The 22,563-nt window shown below is 36.2% G+C and overlaps 1 protein-coding gene across 7 annotated transcripts in view; it reads right to left on the minus strand.

Moving 5' to 3' along the window:
* Nc73EF (oxoglutarate dehydrogenase Nc73EF) overlaps positions 1–22,563 on the minus strand; it is a 35,335-nt gene that overhangs the window by 6,991 nt on the left and 5,781 nt on the right. For 4 of the 7 annotated variants that reach the window (XM_073084790.1, XM_073084784.1, XM_073084785.1 and 1 more), the window contains 11 exons: positions 19,221–19,371; positions 17,544–17,611; positions 15,639–15,771; positions 10,597–10,675; positions 9,953–10,129; positions 4,420–4,568; positions 3,988–4,073; positions 3,486–3,665; positions 1,679–1,859; positions 1,187–1,405; positions 582–775 (listed from right to left, as the gene is read on the minus strand). In XM_073084790.1, coding sequence (XP_072940891.1) covers positions 582–775; positions 1,187–1,405; positions 1,679–1,859; positions 3,486–3,665; positions 3,988–4,073; positions 4,420–4,568; positions 9,953–10,129; positions 10,597–10,675; positions 15,639–15,771; positions 17,544–17,611; positions 19,221–19,371 — 1,617 coding nt within the window. Of the gene's footprint in view, positions 1–581; positions 776–1,186; positions 1,406–1,678; positions 1,860–3,485; positions 3,666–3,987; positions 4,074–4,419; positions 4,569–9,952; positions 10,130–10,596; positions 10,676–11,688; positions 11,792–15,638; positions 15,772–16,500; positions 16,619–17,543; positions 17,612–19,220; positions 19,372–22,563 lie in introns of all 7 variants that reach the window. The other 3 variants (XM_073084791.1, XM_073084789.1, XM_073084787.1) reach the window with 2 other exon arrangements.

Below are 22,563 nucleotides of genomic sequence, written 5' to 3' on the forward strand. Positions count from 1 at the left end.
CATTAAAAATGGGTTTGCTAAAAAAATCCTGGACAGGATAATTTTAATTATTTTTTGAAAAACTAATTTTCATTTTGCAGACAACCCTATATCAACGTGTTCACAATAAAACAGCGCTTCTACTGATATAAAATTTTATCTATTATCATCATGAGTGAAAGTAGTTGCCAGCGAAATACCTGTTTATACCTGACAACCCAGTTCGTCCACGTAAATAATAGGCAACCCAAAGCCTGCACATTCTGTATGTTTTTAACATTCACTCAGAATAGAATTTTCTTATTATCTTGATGTTGCAAAATTTAATTTTCAATTAAATTTTAATTTTTCAAAAAATACTTAAAATTATCCTGTCCAGGATTTTTTTAGCAAACCCATTTTTAATGTATTACCCAATGTACTAATTTCATTATAAAATGAGTTTCATTCTATTATCAGCTCCGTCCAGTTCGATTTAGCTTCGGATCTTAGACCAATAGACTGTATGAAACAAGTTATAATGTAATGTCAGAACTTCATTTTTTTTAAATATCATCCATCACCATTTGAAACTCATGTAACACATATTATAACTAACACACCTTAAGTGGGTCCTTGCCCTCGAAGAAGCCGGACCAGGGCGAGTCGAGCCAATCCTTGTATTTGATGTGAGTCTCCTGCTTGGCTTGGTTGTACGCGTCCTCACAGATCTTATCGTATTTGTCCTTAACGTCCTTCACTTCTTCGGCGGTGACCACGCCCTCAGCGATCAGTTGATCAGCGTACTTCTCCAAGACTGTTGAATAAAGGTAAGGTACATTATTTGCTATGATCTGTTAAAGTTTATTAATATTTTATGTAAATGTCGCCAAACAATCAATTTAACACGTTCAAATTTTATTAATAATGTTGTCAATAAAACGATCTATAAAAATATCTGGGAGAATTCACTCACGTATTATGTTTACGATACTCACTTCACGGTTTATACATTTTTTGTCGCTTTTTAAGCAGGAAACAAAAAATCTAAAGTCTATATTTGCATTACTGTTGCGATCATTTGTTCTTTGTCTGTTACGGTGACGGTTATTTAAATTTTACATGATGACGACAACTTTAACGTTTTAGATTTTAAAATCTAAAAGACATTTACCAGCACAATGTCTTTAGAATACTTTTATAATAAATACCGATCAAGCAAACTAACCGGGCTTGGTCTTGCGTATCTTCTGGTACATGAGCGGCTGAGTGAACATGGGCTCGTCGACCTCGTTGTGTCCGTTGCGGCGATAGCTCACGATGTCGATGACCACGTCCTTGTGGAAGGTGGCGCGCCACTCCGCCGCCACGTTGCACACGTGCATCACCGCCTCCGGGTTGTCGCTGTTCACGTGGAAGATGGGAGCGTTCACCACGCGGGCCACGTCTGAGAATGTTATAATGGACTTAGTAAGACATAAACAAGTAAAATAAAGAATTAGTATTAGCAGTGCGATGATACTCAAGGTCTCACATTGGGAATACGTGCTCCATTAGGCAAATGACAAGATCAGTTAGATTTCTCGGCCAAATAGTCAGATGTCCGTAGTTGGATTAACCACTTAACATCAGAAGAATTTGTTCATTTGCTACTTCCAAATCAGCAAAATTTTCATGCACGTAATTATAATAAAAGATCTATAAGGGTGAAATAACGAACCTGTACAATAAGCTGAGGAGCGAGAGTGCCTAGGATCGGTGGTGAAGCCGATCTGGTTGTTGGCCACGATGTGGATGGTGCCGTGAGTGGTGTAGGCGGGCAGGTCCGACAAGTGCATGGTCTCGAACACCACGCCCTGGCCGGCGAACGCGGCGTCACCGTGGAGCAGGATAGACATCACCTGGAAAGAAATTATATTCATTAATTTTTTTGAATAGGCGTAAATGACCAGATCCAAAACTATAATACCGATATATCAAACGAAATCCTTTAAAAAAAAAATAAGGGAGGGTAAGCGCTTTCGATGATCCTGACAAACAGTTCGTTTATTCTGGACCTCCTTAGCATACATGATTACCTTTTTCTTTCGCTGAATAGATTTTCAGAGCCTAGACTACCTGTTCATATTTCGTCAATTATTTTAACACCTACTTAAACAAAGCTATAGCAACGCCCACGCCTAGAGATGGGCAAAGAACCCGGTTTAAACCCTGTGCAGGGTTTAAACCCAATAAATACCCGTTTATTTCCTCCCACTGGGTATTTATCTGGGTGTTTATAAAATGAGTTAATAAAATCTACACAAAGCTTTTAAAATAGTTCAAATGTTTATTTAATAGATATACTATAGGTTTTTACTGTATTTCTAATGTTTTTACATTTTTAAATATTACATTTTTAGGGGTTCATCTATTTTTATTACCTTTTTAATTATTATTTGTTTGACGAAACAAATAGCGCACAACTAAAACAAATAAATATACCTCTCGTATACTATTGCACAGGTGGTGTGGGAATATGGGCATATAATGTAAAATGTAATTCTTACGTAACATCTTAATAATTATAGCTTTAAGAAAAAAAATATAAACATTATTTTATAGAAAATTTTAAGTGCTACAACTTTGGCCCAAGGTACTTTTCGATAAAATTTACCGTTTTCGAGAAATATCCAGAAACCCGAAAATTTTGACGTTTGACCCGGAATAAGTGCCGACACACACATCGATGAGGACTTTTGGAACTTTACTTGTGATGGTAAACCCAAGGTCTCTACGGAAATTTAGCTTTATGTTATTTGATTACTATTTTTATGTCTAAATTGACCGGACTATAAAAACTCCTTTATCAAAATGTTTCAATGTCATTTTCTGTAAATTAAGTAGAAAAAAGTTAAAAAAAGTCTTCCCAAAGTGTAATCTATTATTGTTATTATCTTTGTTATTTTTGGTTTGACGACAAAAAGTTATAGAACTAAAATTATAGATAAATCAATTTGAAACCATAATTGTTCTTACTAAATTTCTGTGCGACTAATAGTATGCCTGTTAGAGCGTAAAAACGCTTTGTGCCCCTTTTTTCAATATGGCGGCCGAGGGACAACAGTTGGGATTCCACAAATTAGGATTTAACTGTACACTAAGCCCTTTACACTAATCATTGACATCTATAAAATAAAATTGGGTCTTCGAAAATTGCAACCCAAATGTAACACATCCGAATGGACTATAACGACTATAACAGCGTAGTTAAATGAAATATGTGCTTTTAGAGTGCATATTTAGTGAATTGTTTACAATATTATTTTAAAAATGATATTACACGAAGAAAATAAAAATATGAATGACAATAGTTTACACCCGCTGTTTGGGTGTTTATTTGGGTTTAAACCCTATTTCACCCAAAATACCCGGTTTAAACCCGTATCCACCCATTGGGTTTAAACCCTCTGCCCATCTCTACCCACGCCCATATGCCTACGTTATAAAATTTCAAATAAATATACATTATACATAGCAAATATTACCTTCTTGCCTTCGTTGTCGCCTCTGTAAAACTGCTCGGCACGGGTCTTGCCTTGCACCACAGGGTCCACGGCTTCCAAGTGGGATGGGTTCGCGCACACAGCCAAACGGATGTTCTTGTTTGTCACGCGGTTCAACCGCTCGATGTATGTACCCAAATGGTATTTGACGTCACCGGAACCCTAAGAAAAGAAAAAAGATATTTCTGTAAACCTTATCAGCCTGCTGATCATTTCATTTTGGATAAAAACACATTAATAATGGTATCTTAATTTTATCATTACAATAAATTATCCACATGCTATATAATTTTGCTTATTCATTATAGGTGCAATTATTAGATTGTAATCTATTGTGTTATCTATATTACGTTGTTATTTTTAATTTTACGTTATCTTGTTGGATAATTACTTAATTATATCAGGATTAAAGCAGTTGAATCTGCTTTTGATTTAATATTACGATTGCAAATACCGTAGCAATGTCAACAAATTTATGACTTACATCATCTTCAGCTTCAAGACCGGCGAACTGGGTGAACAGTTGGTGAAGAGGTTTGCGGCAAACGTTGGCCAGCACGTTCAAACGACCTGTACATTATATTTAATAAGTAACATAAAAAAATAGAGTGTTATAGACATGCAAACATATAGAATACCCACACAAAAGATAATTGTTAATTTAGTATTTAGTTAACTTATGTAACTATGCATATGACTTAGAACTTTACAGTTCTAAGTCATATGCGTAGTAAGGATTACTCCTATATATTGAAAAATCATACAATTAGGGACATTTATCTTCCAGACAAGAAAGTTACATTTAGGAAAACTCAAAATGATTTATTATAAATGGAACATGATACTTCTTTCATTCTTCATATTCATGATATTTCTTCCATTTTACGAAATAAAAATCAAAGAATAAGTGACTGACCTCTGTGGGGCATGCCCATGATGATAGATTCTACGCCGAGACGGGTAGACACGTCGATAACCTGCTTCATAGCGGGAATAAGGATCTCGCAACCCTCCAGACCGAATCGCTTCTCTGAAGACCATTTCTTCGCCAGGAAGTTCTCAAAACTATGAATAAAATTAATGGAAATTTTGGAAATAGCTTATAATTGTAAAACAAAACAACACGGCTGCGTAAAATTATAGCCTAATTCAATTTAGACGAAGTGCTAAGCTTATGTGTTAAGAACTGTCAAACCGTTTGGGCTGAACAACATGACATACGCTTGAAAAATACCCTCAGGCAATTAGGTAGAAAATATTAAGAGGGCATTCAGGTCATAGTATGGTAATAACACACGATAAAAATATGTAAAACACTAAACAAACATTGTAGATAGATATAGACAGACATATATTCCAAAGAGGTTTAGTGATAAAATTCCATTACCAACCTGATTCATAATAATAGAATCATACCTAAAAAATCTATTTGGGGAAAATAACGCGATTGGTTGGATTACAATCAAAATGAATTGACAAAAACATCGAGCTAATCTAATCAACACTTGACATAACGCAGAATGATGCAATCATTTTGCAGTAGAAGAAATTATTTGAAGGACACAAATGGCTCATATTTTGACATATGATTATATAGCGTATATTTTGTGCTTTGTATATAATAGACAGTTAATCACCATACATATTCCCCTGATTCATTCGGATTAATCCCCAATTATACAGAAATATAAATTATGAATTTATAAAAATCATACTTATACTTGGCAGCGTTTTATCTATTTGTGTGCCCATCGCACTCATAAGTTCTATATTTACTACTAACAGTAATATCCTAACTAATTTAAGTACTTTGAGATTGCTAAAAGTTAAGTTACTCAGACATCATGTCGTTCGGTTACTTATCCACTTCCTTTTCATATTATATGAAAGCTTATATTAACGTATTGTAATATTACAAACATCGTTCGGTTATCTTATTGTTTTATCATTTAACTTGTACCATGAAGCTTCGTATGCTTATGCTCACGTGTTATTTACAGACTACAAATTTTGCATGTCAATTTATCAATGAGTAAGTCAAGAGATAACAATATTTACGATAAAAATATAAGCAAACATTTTTCGACCAGAACAAGTGGAAGAATAAAATGATTACCACCAGTCAAGGAAATGACGACGTTACCTATAAGATAAAATTATGACAAAATTACATAACTCGTTAGCGCATTAAATCTTATACACGTGTATTGTAATAAATATAAATAACTACGCCTAAACGAAGAATGTGAGTATTAGAACGTGTGTATTTACGAACACCGTCAATAGTCGATATATGGAATACAATACAATACCCCTTTGTAGTATTTTCTTAACATTTCTGTCATAAAAGTATAAAAGATGATGCACTCTGTCACATGTCGAAAAACGTGTCTATAGCGTACGTAAGGTGTCGTTTGTTTACAAAACAATGCTATTTGGCAGAGATACAACTGTGCTATAGAAAGCGACATTTTGCTGACGACAAAATTCAATGCATACTAGTATTTATTTATTCACTATTTATTTATTCACTATTTACACAAGTTTGTTTACTTCACTGGGCTCTGCAAAAAAGAAAAATGTTAACAAAGAAATCGTTCTTTTTAAGGAAAAAAAAAATAAACCTTTTCTTACACCTTACAGAAGGTCACGGGCCCTTTAATAGAAGCCAAATCTAACAAACTATTAGGAATACAGCACTAATAGCAACAACATTACATGAATAAACATACAATGATTGTGTTTGCACATACGGGTACAGATTACACATCTATTTACTAGACGAATCTAAGGTATCTGTGCCTCTTGATCATGTAAGTTTTAGTTTTTAAAGTTTTCTGATTTTTTCATGTAAAATATATTTTACGTTTTAAAGATATAATACATAGAATTTTTGTACATAGCAGTTACTAAGGATTTCTAAATGCGAAGTTATAAAGATAAATGCTTAAAGGAGTTACAATGCCAGTTTACATACAAACTTTAACTTAAAGGTTATTTTTGAAAAAAATACACTTCCAAAATTGCGTCGTCAGATTCTATCGTTTATAGCGATAAAACTTTCGAAAATAACTACAAATAACATATTAATAAAAACGGCTTATCCGCTTAATATACCCATGAAATAATCAGTAGCTCGAACGATGTAAAGATAAATTACAAGACGAAGCAGTGATGCTGCCGCAATTGAAGCACAATAATATCTACTACGTTCAACTCTTAGATTACCCCATTTATATCCATCCATCCATCCATCAGCCTTTACTGGTCCACTGCTGGACATAGGCCTCCCCTAGTCTGCGCCACTCCGACCGGTCTTGGGCCGTCTGCATCCAGCGGTTACCCGCCGTCCGCTTCAGGTCGTCAGTCCACCTGGTCGGGGGGCGTCCTGTACTCCTTTTGCCGGGACGTGGTCTCCATTCGAGGACCTTCCGACCCCACCGGTTATCGGTCCTGCGAACTATGTGGCCAGCCCATTGCCACTTTAGCTTGCTTATTTTGAGAGCTATGTCGGTAACTTTCGTTCGCCTACGGATTTCCTCGTTACGAATTCTGTCGCGTAGGGAAATACCGAGCATAGCTCTCTCCATAGCTCGCTGAGCGACTTTGAGTCTTCGTATAAGGCTCACAGTGAAAGACCACGTCTCGGCACCGTACGTCATCACTGGCAACACACACTGCTCGAACATCTTCGACTTCAGGCTCTGAGGTATCTTGGATGAGAAGATGTCACGCAATTTCCCGAACGCTGCCCAACCGAGTCGGATTCTACGAGTGACCTCTTTCTCGAAGTTGGACTTACCCATCTGGATTATCTGTCCCAGGTAAACGTATTCGTCGACAACTTCGAGTGTGACGCCATCTACAACGACCGGCATGGGTGTGACATGGACGTTAGACATGATCTTCGTCTTGTCCATGTTCATCTTAAGACCTACCCGTTGAGAGGCGCCACAGAGGTCATTGAGCATGGTATTGAGGTCCTCCAGCGACTCCGCCATGATGACGATATCGTCTGCGAATCGAAGGTGAGTGATGTATTCGCCATCGATGTTGATGCCGAATCCTTTCCACTCCATCAGTTTGAACACGTCCTCCAGTGCAGCGGTAAACAGTTTTGGAGACAATACGTCACCCTGTCTCACACCTCGCTGCACTTGGATGGGGTTCGTACTTCTGTCGTGTAATCGGATCGTCATTGAGGCTGCCTTATACATACACTTCAACACTTCGATGTATCGATAGTCGATCTGGCACCTCTGGAGTGACTCCAATACCGCCCACGTCTCGATAGAATCGAAGGCTTTCTCATAGTCCACATAAGCCACGCACAACGGCAGGTTGTACTCCTCGGACTTCTGTACTACCTGCCGCAGCGTGTGTATGTGGTCCATGGTGCTAAAGCCTTTTCGAAAGCCGGCTTGTTCGGGAGGCTGGAAGTCGTCGAGCCTGCGAGCTATTCGATTGTAGATGACCCTCGAGAACACTTTGTAGACATGGCTCAAAAGCGCAATGGGCCTGTAGTTCTTCAATAAAGACGTATCACCTTTTTTGAAGAACAGTACCACCACGCTTTTGCTCCACGCCTCCGGTGCTATACCCTGGCTAATGACGGAATCGAATAGCTGTCGGAGTGCTATTAAGATCGGTTTGCCACCTGCTTTTAGCAGTTCCGTTGTTATTCCGTCTTCGCCAGGGGCTCGGTTGTTTTTGAGCTGTTTGAGGGCCATTCTTATCTCGTAAAGGCTGACGTCCGGGATATCTTCGGTATAGTGCCGGGTTAGCGTGGCTCGCTTGTCAAAGACAGGTCGTAGAGGCGCACGCGAAGTGGTATATAACTGTCCGTAGAACTTCTCAATCTCTCTCAGAACTTCAGGCCTCGTGGCAACTGTGGTGCCGGTATCCGTCCTCAGCTGCGTCAGCAAGCTTTGCCCAACCCGCAGATCCCTTGCGAAGACTTTGGAGCCTTTATTCCGCTCAATGCACTCTTTAATGCGAATAGCATTAGAGAGGCGCAAGTCGTGTCGCATTCTATTAAAGATCTGTGCGTTGAGCCGCCTGTACTTAGACAGTGAAGCCGGAGACTGCACACACATTGCCCGCCGCTCTGCCATAAGTCCGAGTGTATGGGCTGAGAGCCTTTGAGTTGTTCTTTTGGAGGCGGTCTGGTAATACTTCGACCCCACCTCACGGACAGTTTCTACCAACTTGGTGTTGATATCGTCAACATCTACGCAACGTTCTAGGCATCGCAGACGATTATCGAGCTCGAGTCGAAAGTCTTCAGAGCCCTGGACCTGGCAAGGTGTTGGACGAAGTATCGACTTCATAAGGCGGGACCGTTCCAGCTTGACTCGGATATTTAACGTGCCTCTAACCATCCGGTGATCGCTTCCGGTTTTAAGCCTATTGATCACAGAGACATCGTTAAATATATGCCGTTTGTCCGCCAGTATGAAGTCAATCTCGTTTTTGGTAGTACCATCGGGACTCATCCAGGTCCACTTCCTCTGGGGCTTCTTCTTGAAAAAGGAGTTCATCATATAGAATCCTTCCTTTTCCAAAAAGTTAGCCAGCAAGTGGCCTCGATGGTTCCGATGACCAAATCCAAAAGGCCCCACCTTCGACTCATCGCCATATTGGACACCTAGTTTTGCATTGAAGTCCCCCATCACAACCGTGAAGTACGATTTTGAGGTATGTATGGCTTTTGATATGTCCTCATACATAACCTCAACCTCGTCGTCGGAGTGTCTCGATGTCGGTGCATATACCTGTATGACCTTCAGCGAGTATCTTTTAGATACTCTGAGTATAAGGTATGCTACCCTTGGCGACACACTCTTGATCTCCACTATGTTGTTGACGAGGGATTTGTTGACGATAAACCCGACACCACCTTGGGACAGATGTTCGCCCTCCCGGTGATAGAGCAAGTTACCGGATTTTAGGATCGTCGAGTCCTCCCCCTGTCTTCGGACTTCAGACAACCCTATAATACTCCAGTTTAACTTGCCTATCTCTTCTTCCAGCTCGTATATCTTCTCATCGTTCCTCAGAGTCCTGGTGTTGTATGTTGCCAGGTGCAGCAGTCGTCGTTTATGGTAGCCCGATCTCTGCCGGAGATTCTTAGCACCCCCTGCCCCGCCGTAACCGTGACCGCTACCGTAGCCAGGAATAGCGGGGCTGCCGGGGACTGGGGGCCGGGGTTTTGTTGCAGCTGCCATTAGGGGGTTGTTGCCATAGTCACCGCGCTTGGCTGTGCGTGTTGGTGACCGCAGTATGGTGGTAAATTCACAGAGAGACGCTGCTGCCCATCTCCTGGTTTTTGTCCCTTAGTCGACTCTTACGACATCCACGGGAAGAGAGGGAGTGGTGCTATTCGCGGCCGGCACCACACACCCCATTTATATAAGTAAATTATATTATTATAAGATTGATATGCTTACCCGGTAGATCTGGTAAGTCGGGCGAGAATGAGTCTCTTCTGGTCGGGGCTCATCTTGGTGACGTTGGGGGGCTCCATGCGCTGCCGGATCCAGTTGCACTGCTCCAGCGAGTTGATGAACATGAACTCGATGCCGATGTTGTTGCAGTACGCCTGCTCCAGCCGGGTCAGGATCTCCCTGGGATCACAAACGATTTTATATAAGGGATGGCGATCTGAGATCGGTTAATCGAAGAATTATTTTTTGGGCAAAAAAAATAGTATATTTTAATCGATCTCCAGTAATGGTTCTCGGATGAAAGATCGATTCAGTGAATCTTCAAGTTTCAATCTTCTTCAGTGAAATTCAGTGAACTTTCTTTCATCCTAGAAAATCGAAAGTCGATCGTTTTGAAGTTGATTGACTTGTTTGGACCTGATGGTTTTTTCGCTATCTCCGCTCATTTCAGCTGAAAAGATCGAAGATCGATTTTATCGTCAATCGATTTACTACACTTCGATTTGAATCGATTCAAGAATAGATCTTTTTCGGAAAGATTCGCCATCGCTATTTTATGTTTTACTATTGTGACTTGTGTAATGTAAATAATTCATAAAATATGGATAATTTAGGTCGAGTTATTTAATACTACTAATTATAATTACCTAAGGGGTAAAGCCTTCTCCTTTTCGCCGATAAAAGTAGTCGAGGGCAATTTGAAAACCCTGTCCATGTCAGCCTCGTCTAAAACATATGGTGATATATAAGAGTACGATGATCAGGTTACAATAAATATGCCATTAAATAATAGAAATTTCACATCAACAAATAATTATATTTAATTGAACAATTCAGAAAGCGAAAGGTAGATTGATAAGCACATAAAAAGCAAATTTGAGTAGAACAAACAGATATCATATCCCTTTACTAGTTTTTGTACACCAAAACATGAAACTCCGTTCAACATTACAATTCAACCGTTTAAATCCAATGAAAACCTATAAGTAGCCATAATGAGTCACCAAGCCTGTAACTAGTTCTACCAATTTTCATCCCATGTTTAATGGCATAACTTGTAATTGAAATTCAAAAGATCCGGAATTATTTAGTATAATAACCATAATTCGTTTTCCAAGCGTACCCTGCTGCTGTATATATCTATACTTAATTAGTACAACGAAATAATTCTTTGGCCATTATCCAAGACAAGAATCCAAGATGAGAAATATAAATATAGATCTGAAGGTCGCCTAAATCGCTTAATTTTGTCATTACAATGAATGTATATACAATAATTAGATATAATAATGAGTAGATAGATACTTAATCTATAACATTACATATACATAATTACCATGCAAAAATATATCACTAATGATATTTATGCAAACCATGCAAGTTACGATAACAACCAGCCAACCCAAGTATCAGTCGAGATAATGATACCTGACTTCATGCTCATATATTACATGTAGTATATGAAAAATATGAGTACATCAAATATAGGTAAATGCCGTGCGAGCCGAGGACTATGTGCGTTACGTCACTTTAATATTGTAGTTATGGCGCTCAGTCACTTACGTAACGTAAACAAAATTTGAAATAAAATATAAATGCAACACAAAAAAATATAGATATTTTATTATAATATAGACCTTGACACATAAAGTTATATAATTTGTTTATACTGCGTCGCCATAACTACGAATGAGATACGTCGAGCGGCCAGGGTGCTATGCAGGTTCTAGTCTCCTTACCAAACCTGTAGCTGTTGTGAATCACCTCCCGCGGATTTTTACCGGCCAATTTGTGGTTTGCTATTTCCAAGGGGTCGAGGTTCGCTATATGATGTCCTCGGATCTGTTTTTTAGTTTATACTCATTTAGTAAACATACGACGGCTAGGTTGCGGTTAGGCGCTAACTGTTTCAAACAAAAGTTAGAAAAAAGCATAACATAATTCAAAATTAGATAAATATAGTTGTAAATATATAACATTCCAGTCCATTCGTAAGTTTGAAAGGTTATACTCTCATACTATGTAGTGACTGTCACATTAGTTCATATATATAAATTATATTGAACTTCATTTATCACACTGACTATGTACAGTCAATGTTAATGAAAAATATGTTTTATGTATAATACGAATAAGAGTAAGTACGTTTTGCGATATGTAAGTACTTCAATAGTACCTGTATTAGATAAATTTAATACCTACACATTTACTTAAATACCTCTGTATTAATATCTTAAAATGACTCACAAAATAAATAGTAGTTAATAAATATATCCTATAATCATGTGTTAAATAAATATGTTATATATCATAGCCAAATCTATCTCCTATACGAAACAAGTAAGGTAATTGTGATAACGTAGTGGAATAAATGTTATAACTTTTAGAACTCTATTAAAAATACTAAAAAACTAACAACTAAATATCTAAAAAATAACATGTTTTCTGTTCTGTCCTAGAAGAAGTAGTAACACTTATTGGTATGTAATTACGAGTATATCCCTATGATATACCCTGGATATATATACATTTAAAAGAAATGGCATGTTGTTAACTAAGTACTATCTAACAGTAGACCCATTGTTGTATTGGATTAGTAAAAATACATAATATAATTGACACAAACTAAGCGTGCAAAATGAACATTCAAGTGAATTACAAAAATCTTTGATTACAATATCTGTTATGATATACATGTTAATATAAAAAGTTAATATCACAATTTTTGCACAAATCGACATATTTTAGACTTACATTCGTAATAACATACAATCGTAGTTTAGTGAACAAAGTGCTTTTACAACAATTTATATAGAATACATACAGACAAAAAGTTTTATCAATTAAAGCATTTAAATTCAAATAACAACGTACTTTACCATATATATTTATTAAAGGCTAATCTTGCAGTTAAAAAAACAAACCGCAAACATATACAATATAATTATGATACATTGTAAAAAAACATACAATTGATAATATACGGTCTATATACAACATCAAATTGATGTATATTTTTCACGCCATTGTTTCTATTTATGAAATTTCAATGTCAATTTGTTTTTCTGACTGGCCTCTATTTTTTTTTAATTTAATACCTACTTCATAAAATTAACTATACATTACCTATTCTGCGAATGGTATTCCTTTAAAATAATTGTTCGCTAAATAAAGCTAATACCAGACTCCGGATGTTAATTGGTATTGGTAAGTTACACATTACGTACATAGCAATAAAGACATTAATATTATCGAAATAATATTATTATATTATAGCGACGAATATTATTCTCTAGTAAAGGAATATGATCGTATTGCATAATTGTTGAAATAAAACATAAAACAATATCGCTAGCTAATTGTTATAATTTTATAAGCTTTGTAAATTTTTTGTTAGTCACTATAACGATCAACAACATATAAATGCTAATATGAATTACATAATATACGTAACGCAGGTGTCATAACATTAATCGAATGATAAGGTGACCGAGTATCAAAAAGCTAGTCTCAAATTAAAAATCAATTAAATGTCGCAATCGACATTAAATTACTAAGCAATATTAAAATAATATAAAGGTTATTAACGGTATAATATAATTATACATAATAGAATATATGAGCCAGTTTAAAGTAAAAATTAAAGCCTCCTTTATCTTTATAACACTCCTATATAACAATCCTTAAGGATTAGTATGTCAATGTATGAAAAAATATGTATTTTCTTCAAAATTTTCCTTTTCCTTTAATTTGTCACATAACATTACTTCCCAGAATTTGATCCTTATAAGCAACACTATCAGATAGTGGAATAATATAGAGCATGTATTTTTTTTTCAAAATGCATTCGTTCGATTCCCGGTTAGGGAAAAAGTTATTTTAAAAAAGTAATGATGCAGTTTTAGTTTTCATCAAAATCGGCCTTGTAACTCTTTTCAGCATTTTTCGCTAATCCTTATAGTTTCGGATTTGGCCCTGAAGGCCCGTTTGAAAAATTCACCCTGTATACAGGGTGAATTTTTCAAACGGTATCAAAGTATTTTCTTTAAAAAAAATCTTTTCCTTTAATTTGTCACATAACATTACTTCCCAGAATTTGATCCTTATAAGCGACACTATTAGATGGTGGAATAATATAGAGGGTGTAATTTTTTTCAAAATGAACTCGTTCGATTCCCGGCTAGGGAAAAAGATATTTTAAAAAACTAATGATGCAGTTTTAGTTTTTATCAAAATCGGCCTCGTAACTCCTTTCAGCATTTTTCGCTAATCCTTATAGTTTCGGATTTGGCCCTGAAGGCCCGTTTCACCCTGTATATTAAAGGCTAATCTTGCAGTTAAAAAAAACAAACCGCAAACATATACAATATAATTATGATACATTGTAAGAAACATACAATTGACAATATACGGTCTATATACAACATCAAATTGATGTATATTTTTCACGCCATTGTTTCTATTTATGAAATTTCAATGTCAATTTGTTTTTCTAACTGGCCTCTATACTTTTTTAATTTAATACCTACTTCATAAAATTAACTATACATTACTTATTCTGCGAATGGTATTCCTTTAAAATAATTGTTCGCTAAATAAAGCTAATACCAGACTCCGGATGTTAATTGGTATTGGTAAGTTACACATTACGTACATAGCAATAAAGACATTAATATTATCGAAATAATATTATTAAATTATAGCGACGAATATTATTCTCTAGTAAAGGAATATGATCGTATTGCATAATTGTTGAAATAAAACATAAAACAATATCGCTAGCTAATTGTTATAATTTTATAAGCTTTGTAAATTTTTTGTTAGTCACTATAACGATCAACAACATATAAATGCTAATATGAATTACATAATATACGTAACGCAGGTGTCATAACTTTAATCGAATGATAAGGTGACCGAGTATCAAAAAGCTAGTCTCAAATTAAAAATCAATTAAATGTCGCGATCGACATTAAATTACTAAGCAATATTAAAATAATATAAAGGTTATTAACGGTATAATATAATTATACATAATAGAATATATGAGCCAGTTTAAAGTAAAAATTAAAGCCTCCTTTATCTTTATAACACTAAATATAAAAATAATCCCAAACACCATTGCGAAAAGTAGAAATAAGGTACAATCAATAAAATCAATACATATTATGCGTTTTACAGCCATATACCATAAAAAAGCGAAAAATAAAACTACGCCCTCTACAGAGTATCGAAAGTGCCCTTTCAACGTCACGAACTACCATCTGATTTAACCACGTATTTGTCAAATGGCGAGTTATACCAAAGCGTACAAAGTCATTCAACTTTTTTTGTAAATATTTTGAAATTTGCCTTCGTTGCTGTTGGTTTATGAATAATAATGAATATCTTTGCAGCTGAATAAACATTCCAAACAAGTATTCGTTTTCAATGAAAAAATATATTAATTATCAAAAAAACAATAAAACAGCTTCTTTTTCAAATTGAATCATAATAGACAGTAAATCGACATTCGATATCGATACGTGATGTAACCCGATAAGGAATGCATTTCAAGTGTCGATAGTGCGTCGAAATTTGGACATGTTTCACAGAACATTGTTTTGTACTGATAGGAAAGCCAATAGCCAATTGCCAAGTGCCAGTCGCCCGCTACCCCACTAGAGTCTCGTCAAGGAGGAGTCCATACCGAATCGCACGTGCTGCCTAATGACCGCCTCGCTGGCGAAGGCCCGCAGGCCGCCGTGCCACTCGCCGCTCGACACCGGGTCGCCGGTCGAGATCCCCAACGGGTCTAGATTCGCCACGAGGTGACCCCGAGACTAAACCGCACGTGCAAACAATCCACAACATTATTATCCCAAACTGCCTCCGCCCCGCCGCAGTATGGTTTAAACACATCATTCATATTAATTGCATGACAGAAACGTTATAACTTAGTCACCGAGAGGCTCTTAACTGCTACCCCCATATCGCCCGAGTACCAGAAAGGAAGCGTATTAAAATATATTCTTCTAGTCTAAAAATAAATATATCTTGAGACTAGCGATTAAATCGGTCTGATTGGTTAGTTGGAAGACGAGACTTTGACAGGGAGAGCATTAAAATCCTGTTAATACGAAATGAAAATGAAATAATGTAATAATGCTAATATTATGCATTGAGTAATTGAGTTTTTATTTGCTACTAGTAACTTTCTTAAAAACCACTACTGCAAACAAATTAGTTGACTATGATGCGAATATTATCACATACATGCATAAACATTCGAGGGCGCACTTCTGCCATCCTCGCAATATATTCAGAATCGTATCAGTGATATGACAGGTCAAGCTGACAGTGACGTTTAAAAAATGAAAATCAAATGTCAACTCATCCAGGACGATCACTGCTTGTGTAATGCTACCACGAGACGAACATCAAACTTTTAGGTGGCGTTGAATGCATGTAATAATATCGCTGTGATACATAAACACGTGACACGCAATACAAGTTTCTCAGCTCTCTGGTCGCGTCCCGCGTGACGACGGCTCGCTTTAGCTGCTGCGTACCGAAATTGAAATATTTCCTCATGATGAGCTCGGAGCGGGGCGCCCGCATGCCCAGTTCGGGCAGGTTGGCCGTCGTGATGCGCAGCGGGTCCACGTCGGCCGCCAAGTGACCGCGAGCCTGCCACGCACCCGCCACCACGTCACTTTAGCCCAAACTCGCCACGACCCAGCGACTCGAACGCACTCAAGCGCACGCGTCCAAACATTCACCACGACCCAGAGATCAAAAGATTCTCTTTTTACATTGACCCAACGAAAACATTTAATATATCATTCAAAATTTATATTACGTAATCTCGTCGCTGGGTCGTGTCGATCAATTTGGACACGGTCTTAAATTAGAATTGAAACCGCATCGCCAATTACTTGCAATTTTCATTAATTTAACGTTAACATCCCAATTAAGTGCCTCTATTGTTGTAATAGTTTTTACGTAACATACAATCTACACAAATTTGTATGATTACTCACTAACTGTCATACGTTCGTTAAACCAATACACCAGTATTCCCATTTTAACCCTTAACAGTGGAACAAATATTGCTGTGCGCTCCCGTGCTTTGCTTGTAAGTGGTACGTAGCTAATAATGAGTTGTATTAAAAAAATGTGCAAATGAACATGACTAACTTTAACCCTTAATACGTAAAAACATTCTCAGTTGCACCAAAATGTTAAGTAATACTTATTCGGAGATTTGAATTGAAACATACCATAGAGCACACTATGTAAGAGGAACAAATCAACATCAACACAACAGTCACAAAACAATACAAAAAACAAACTTAAAACATTTGGGTCTCAAGTATACATTTGTTTATTTTAAGCTCATAAAAAAGTGTGTTTTTCTATTTACTTTAAACTCATAAATTGCAGTCCTGTTTTGAATTACTCATAGAACTGGATAGCGCTTAGATAACCCTATGTTTCGGTATAAGAGAAAACCTAACGGAATGTACGTACATAAGGAATCTTAGAGACGTGAGTAAAATGTGCAAACAATAACAAATTATCTACTTTATGTGTAACAAGGTAAAGTGATCACCTGATAGCTTCTGATGATAGCCTGCACTGCGAGATGGTCATCGATTATCTTCTCGTTAATCGGAGATCCTGTAAAAATAGACAAATAACAATAAACATGTTCGTTTAAGATCTTATTGTTTTTTTTTTTTATTAGGGTTAATAGAAGTGCCTTCATAACAGGAAAAGTATGTATGAAACTATAGGATACGAGTGTCACGCACGTAGACCAGTTCGCATGCGGACACAAACCGCAGAATAGGAAAAAACTTAAAAAGTCCTTAATGTATGTATGTAATCACTTCTAATTCAATTTTATGAAAAAAAATTGTAACAAATTCACCGGTTGGATGAAAGCAGTTCCTTTTAGCGTCAATATAATAATTAACATTACAATTATCACATGTCAGGTGGATCACGTACAAGTGTGCTAAATCATATTGTAATTTAATACACAACTATTCTTATCCCACGTAAAGGTATACAATTTTTGTTTATATTTTGGACTGCGCACATACGAGCCCATATATTATCGGCAAACATAAACGGCAGTCAAACTGGCTATTAAGTAGTGACTGCCAGGCAGACATTACTTAGTTTGTAAATTTAAACTTATGTTCTGGGTCAGGATGTTTGTATACTCGTCTTTGTACGTAACAAATAATTTGTGTGGAGCTTTAAATAGTAAAGATTACAAAATGTTACTATTGAACTATAGCTTCATGATTATGTTATCTTTAATTGTGCAAGCCGACCAAATATAGTTATGTTAAGGAAACATTAACGTTTTATAATAACCACATAAAGAATCGTTGTTTCTGAGTAAGCAAAATGCAAATATTCTTCTCAAAAAAACTTCCACCGTTGTAATAAAAATTATAATACATGAATCTGACAAGTTGTAAGTAAATTGTCATACTGAATTGCTTACTAATGTTGAAAAGTCACTATCCGTGGGGCCATAAACACATTGCGTGCGCGCTAGACGCGCTAGAGACAAACGTGGTGCGTCATTTATTGATAAGTGATTATCGATTCGTAGAAGAGCTATATTGTTTTGTTAATTATATGATGTTGAGAAGTGCTAGTAATTCAATAATGATTGCACTGGGATAATTTATTGATTACTTTAAGAGGATTAAACGAGTTTGAATGAATGCTCTCTATTGTTATTTGACTTCTAGACATAACATTTATCATTTATACTTCAACTTCAAACAGAAATAATGGATCTATATACATTTGTCATCTTCATCCAGATTTAAATATCGACAGAAAGGCATTTAACAGGTAGTGCATCAGTAACGGCAAATTTAGTAAGTACGATAGAAAGCACAGCAGGTGGAGTTCTCTTCGCCCGTTTTATTGCATAGATTAGTAAAGATTACTGTCATCTATTTTCGTGTTTCAAAAATATTAAAAAATGTAGTCTTTAGATCATTTACGAATGAAACGATATTTCTTCGCACTTTTTCTTCGATTTCGTGTTTTTGCACCACTTAGCTGCGCATGTCGGCATTGTTACACCATGACACCATGACACCGGCGTAAATTACACCAAGACAGCCATTAAATGGCTGACAGAATTTTCAGCCGTTTAAGTAATTTAATGGTTTCCTTCAATTACAAGGCGGTGAGATATCTATGCATTAATGTAACAACATTATCGTCAACATTTCTAATACATCTTAGTACCCACCAGCTGCGATGGAAGGCATACCGCCGGCTGCAGGCACCAGCGAGGTGAGAGGCACCTCGTTTTTGGAGTACGGAGCGAGATTCGGTGGTGACGTGTAGGCAACTCCAGGTTGCGCTCCAGCAGTTGCATTGCGGAAGAATGCATCCCAGGACTTGAAATAAATAAGAATCACATTAAAAATGTTAGAATTGACTCAAAAGCAAAACTAATAACTTAATAAAGCGTAAAGGGCAAACGAGAAATAGACATTTACAGATTACCTACCTATCTAACTTATCATAATTTAATCAAATGTAGGCAGCAGAAGCAAGGAGAACTGTTTATAATATTTTACGTAAATTTATTAAGTTAATTATTAATTGATTATTTATTTATTAATAATTATAAATGCGCACATAAGTGTAACTCTATGCGACCAAATATGTCTCTAAATAATTTGGACCTTTATCAAATCCTATGATATCATGTATTAGGAAAAACCGTACAATTTAATAAATTGGTTTGAGGAAAACTAATTTCTATCATTATAAGAACTCAGTTATCTTTTTGAAAAACACGACGAAAGAACTGTTTGTTTTAAAAAAAACGTAGTGTTAAGCAAATATTTTATTTAGGTACGTTATTGTTTGGAATGGACACTTATATGTAGATGTGTATAGAGACAAAGTCCCGCGATAAGTAATATATGGGTAGGTACGTACCTATCTTAGTCGTAAAAATGATATATAGTAATATTATTGTGAAACTTAAAGTAAAACATGTTATTATATTTATAATCATGAACTCATGACTTTCAACAAGTGCTAATTTGGCGATTCTATAAATAATTAGGAAGCTGCGCTGACGGATACAGTCACTTTGAGATAAAATCTGCTTCAAGTGATAACCGGATCGAGTTAGATAGGTCCCGCAAATTGACCTTGCATGCAATAAGAATTTCACATCGTGACCTCAGTTGGTCGACACATTCGTATATGCTCGCTCATACATACGTAACATGTCAACCAGAATACATAAGGGAACGTACCCATACTACGTGACCCATTTAGGGGGGGGAGGGAGGTCTTTAAAATGTCAAGCTAAGTGACAGGAGCGGGGGGAGGGGCTTAGATTTTTGTCACGTAGTACAATTCATCGAGAGAAATCTCGCAAGCAAGCAAGTCGACGAGAATCCGTGCTACAGGCGTATACAATAACGTCGTTGTACGATCGGCTGCTTTTGCTCGTCGCGCCGGCTCAGGACACAGTTCCCGTTTTTTTTTTTTTTGCTCGTCGCGCCATTTCATGACACGTTTAAGGCATACCTAATCCCAAATTTACCTAGTACAACCCATCTCTAATACTACGTAACTATTTGAGGAGGGGGGGGGGGTCTTAGCATATACTACGGGTGGTCACGGGAGGGGGGGAGGGGTCGAAAAATATTAAAAAAATGGTCACGTAGTATGGGTACGTTCCCTAACACAATACTGCACCGTTTGCAGTTTTAACAGTATTCGTTTTGTCTTAAATTATTCACGGAAATTCTTAGACTGGTTTTAATGCCTGTACAAGGTACAATTTGCAAGTTATACGCTACACGTATAATAAACGCGGATCAACAATACCTGATAATAAAAACAAAACCGACGTGCTACCAAACCATCCAGTTAAAAATAGTTTAAATAAAAAATCTATATTTCTGCATCGTTAAAATTTAAAAAATGCCAACATTTTGTAGCGCTAACAAATAATTACTTGATTACAGTTTACAGATATCAAAGTTACATTTAATAGTAACTGCATTTAATGCAACAGGGTGGCCAACAGTGGGACGTAAATATATTACAGCGAACGTAAATGTCAGATAACCATAGTTTATATCGAACGTTCCAGAGCAAACATCATAAATATTTCACGGGCAAATACCGCAGTGCGCTAAACTACATTTTCTACGTTTATTCACGTAACTGAATATGTTTGTCAGGTAACGTCGTATTTGGGACTTAACTTAATCAATATTACTTTCATACGTATCCCATACATCTTTATTTTTCTGTTTTAGACTTATGTAAATTGTTGATAAGTTATTTCTCGAACAAACTAATAAGGACAATGTGAGTACTGCCAAAATGTATTTAATAAACCAGTATTTTTGAGGTTGTAGTTAATATATACATGAGGAAACTGAATTGAATAAAATTACTTGAAATAAGCTTACAAATACTATTTAGTTTAACTTTAATCATGAGCAACCAATTGTAAGATGTCTTCAAGTAGCTTAACTTCTTAAGATACGGCCGATAAAAAATGAACTACATAATCTGTAACGGACGAATAACCAAATCCGTCTAGACTAACCGTAGACATCAAATAATTTCGGCCACTAATCGGCATTAGATTAATAAAAAGTATACACATCGTTATCAATATTTCGTACATTAATAGCACAGTAGGCACGTTTATAGGATTGTGAAATACATGCCGTCTAAGTAAGTATAACACAATAACATTTATTAATTCAATGACACTTACAAAGTAAGTTATCATACAAACAATAAGATTATTAAAAGAGGGATTGATACTTTGATATTAATGAAAATACAATCATAACTTTATGAATGAGCAATTACAACCGCAATGACACCAAATAAAAGTAGGTATTAAGTTAGAACGATTCACCTTGGTAGTACAAAAGCAATCATAGAGATACTTACCCACAGTTAATTGGCCCATTCGTACAAATCGATTGTGAACCTTGACTTCTAAATGAAGCCGTGTCATGGACTTTTGTTATGAGAAATTTTCACCGTATGTTCCGGAGCATGTTCAGTTGTTCGAATTTATTTTTAAATCTAACAAGGGCGCTCACAAGCCACTGCCAGCCAACAATTCAACTAAGACGTGTTATGTATCGTTCGTTATATTATATTCATTCACAATCTTAAAGACGATTATGTACGTAAGGTTCAAATGTGCGTACTTGATTAAAACCTTTTACGTGAATACATAAACGTAATATAGAGTATTGTTTGTTGTGATAGATAAGAGTGTGTAGTAGTTTAAACATAACATACTTAGTTGTTCTACATGTCACCGTTTTATCCTCTTTCCTGCATGTAAGCATTACTTGATTTGCTACGACTATATTTTTTCTTTCTCTACACCGAAAGATAACACACGGTTGGTCACAACGTTAAAAAGTTATATAAAGTGTATTCTATCGTACAATATTTACATCTGCATTAGTTTCGACCACTTACAGCGACATTGACCGTTTTTACTTGATAAACAGAACTATGGTAGAAAAACAGGCCCGTATTATTAAGAAAACACTAAGTTTTAGCTTTGGAAATACGCATTC

Source organism: Epargyreus clarus, unplaced genomic scaffold (assembly GCF_041222505.1).
Source record: "Epargyreus clarus isolate Ecla_fem2 unplaced genomic scaffold, WU_Ecla_fem_2.2 ptg000021l, whole genome shotgun sequence".
Classification (NCBI taxonomy): Eukaryota; Metazoa; Arthropoda; class Insecta; order Lepidoptera; family Hesperiidae; genus Epargyreus; species Epargyreus clarus.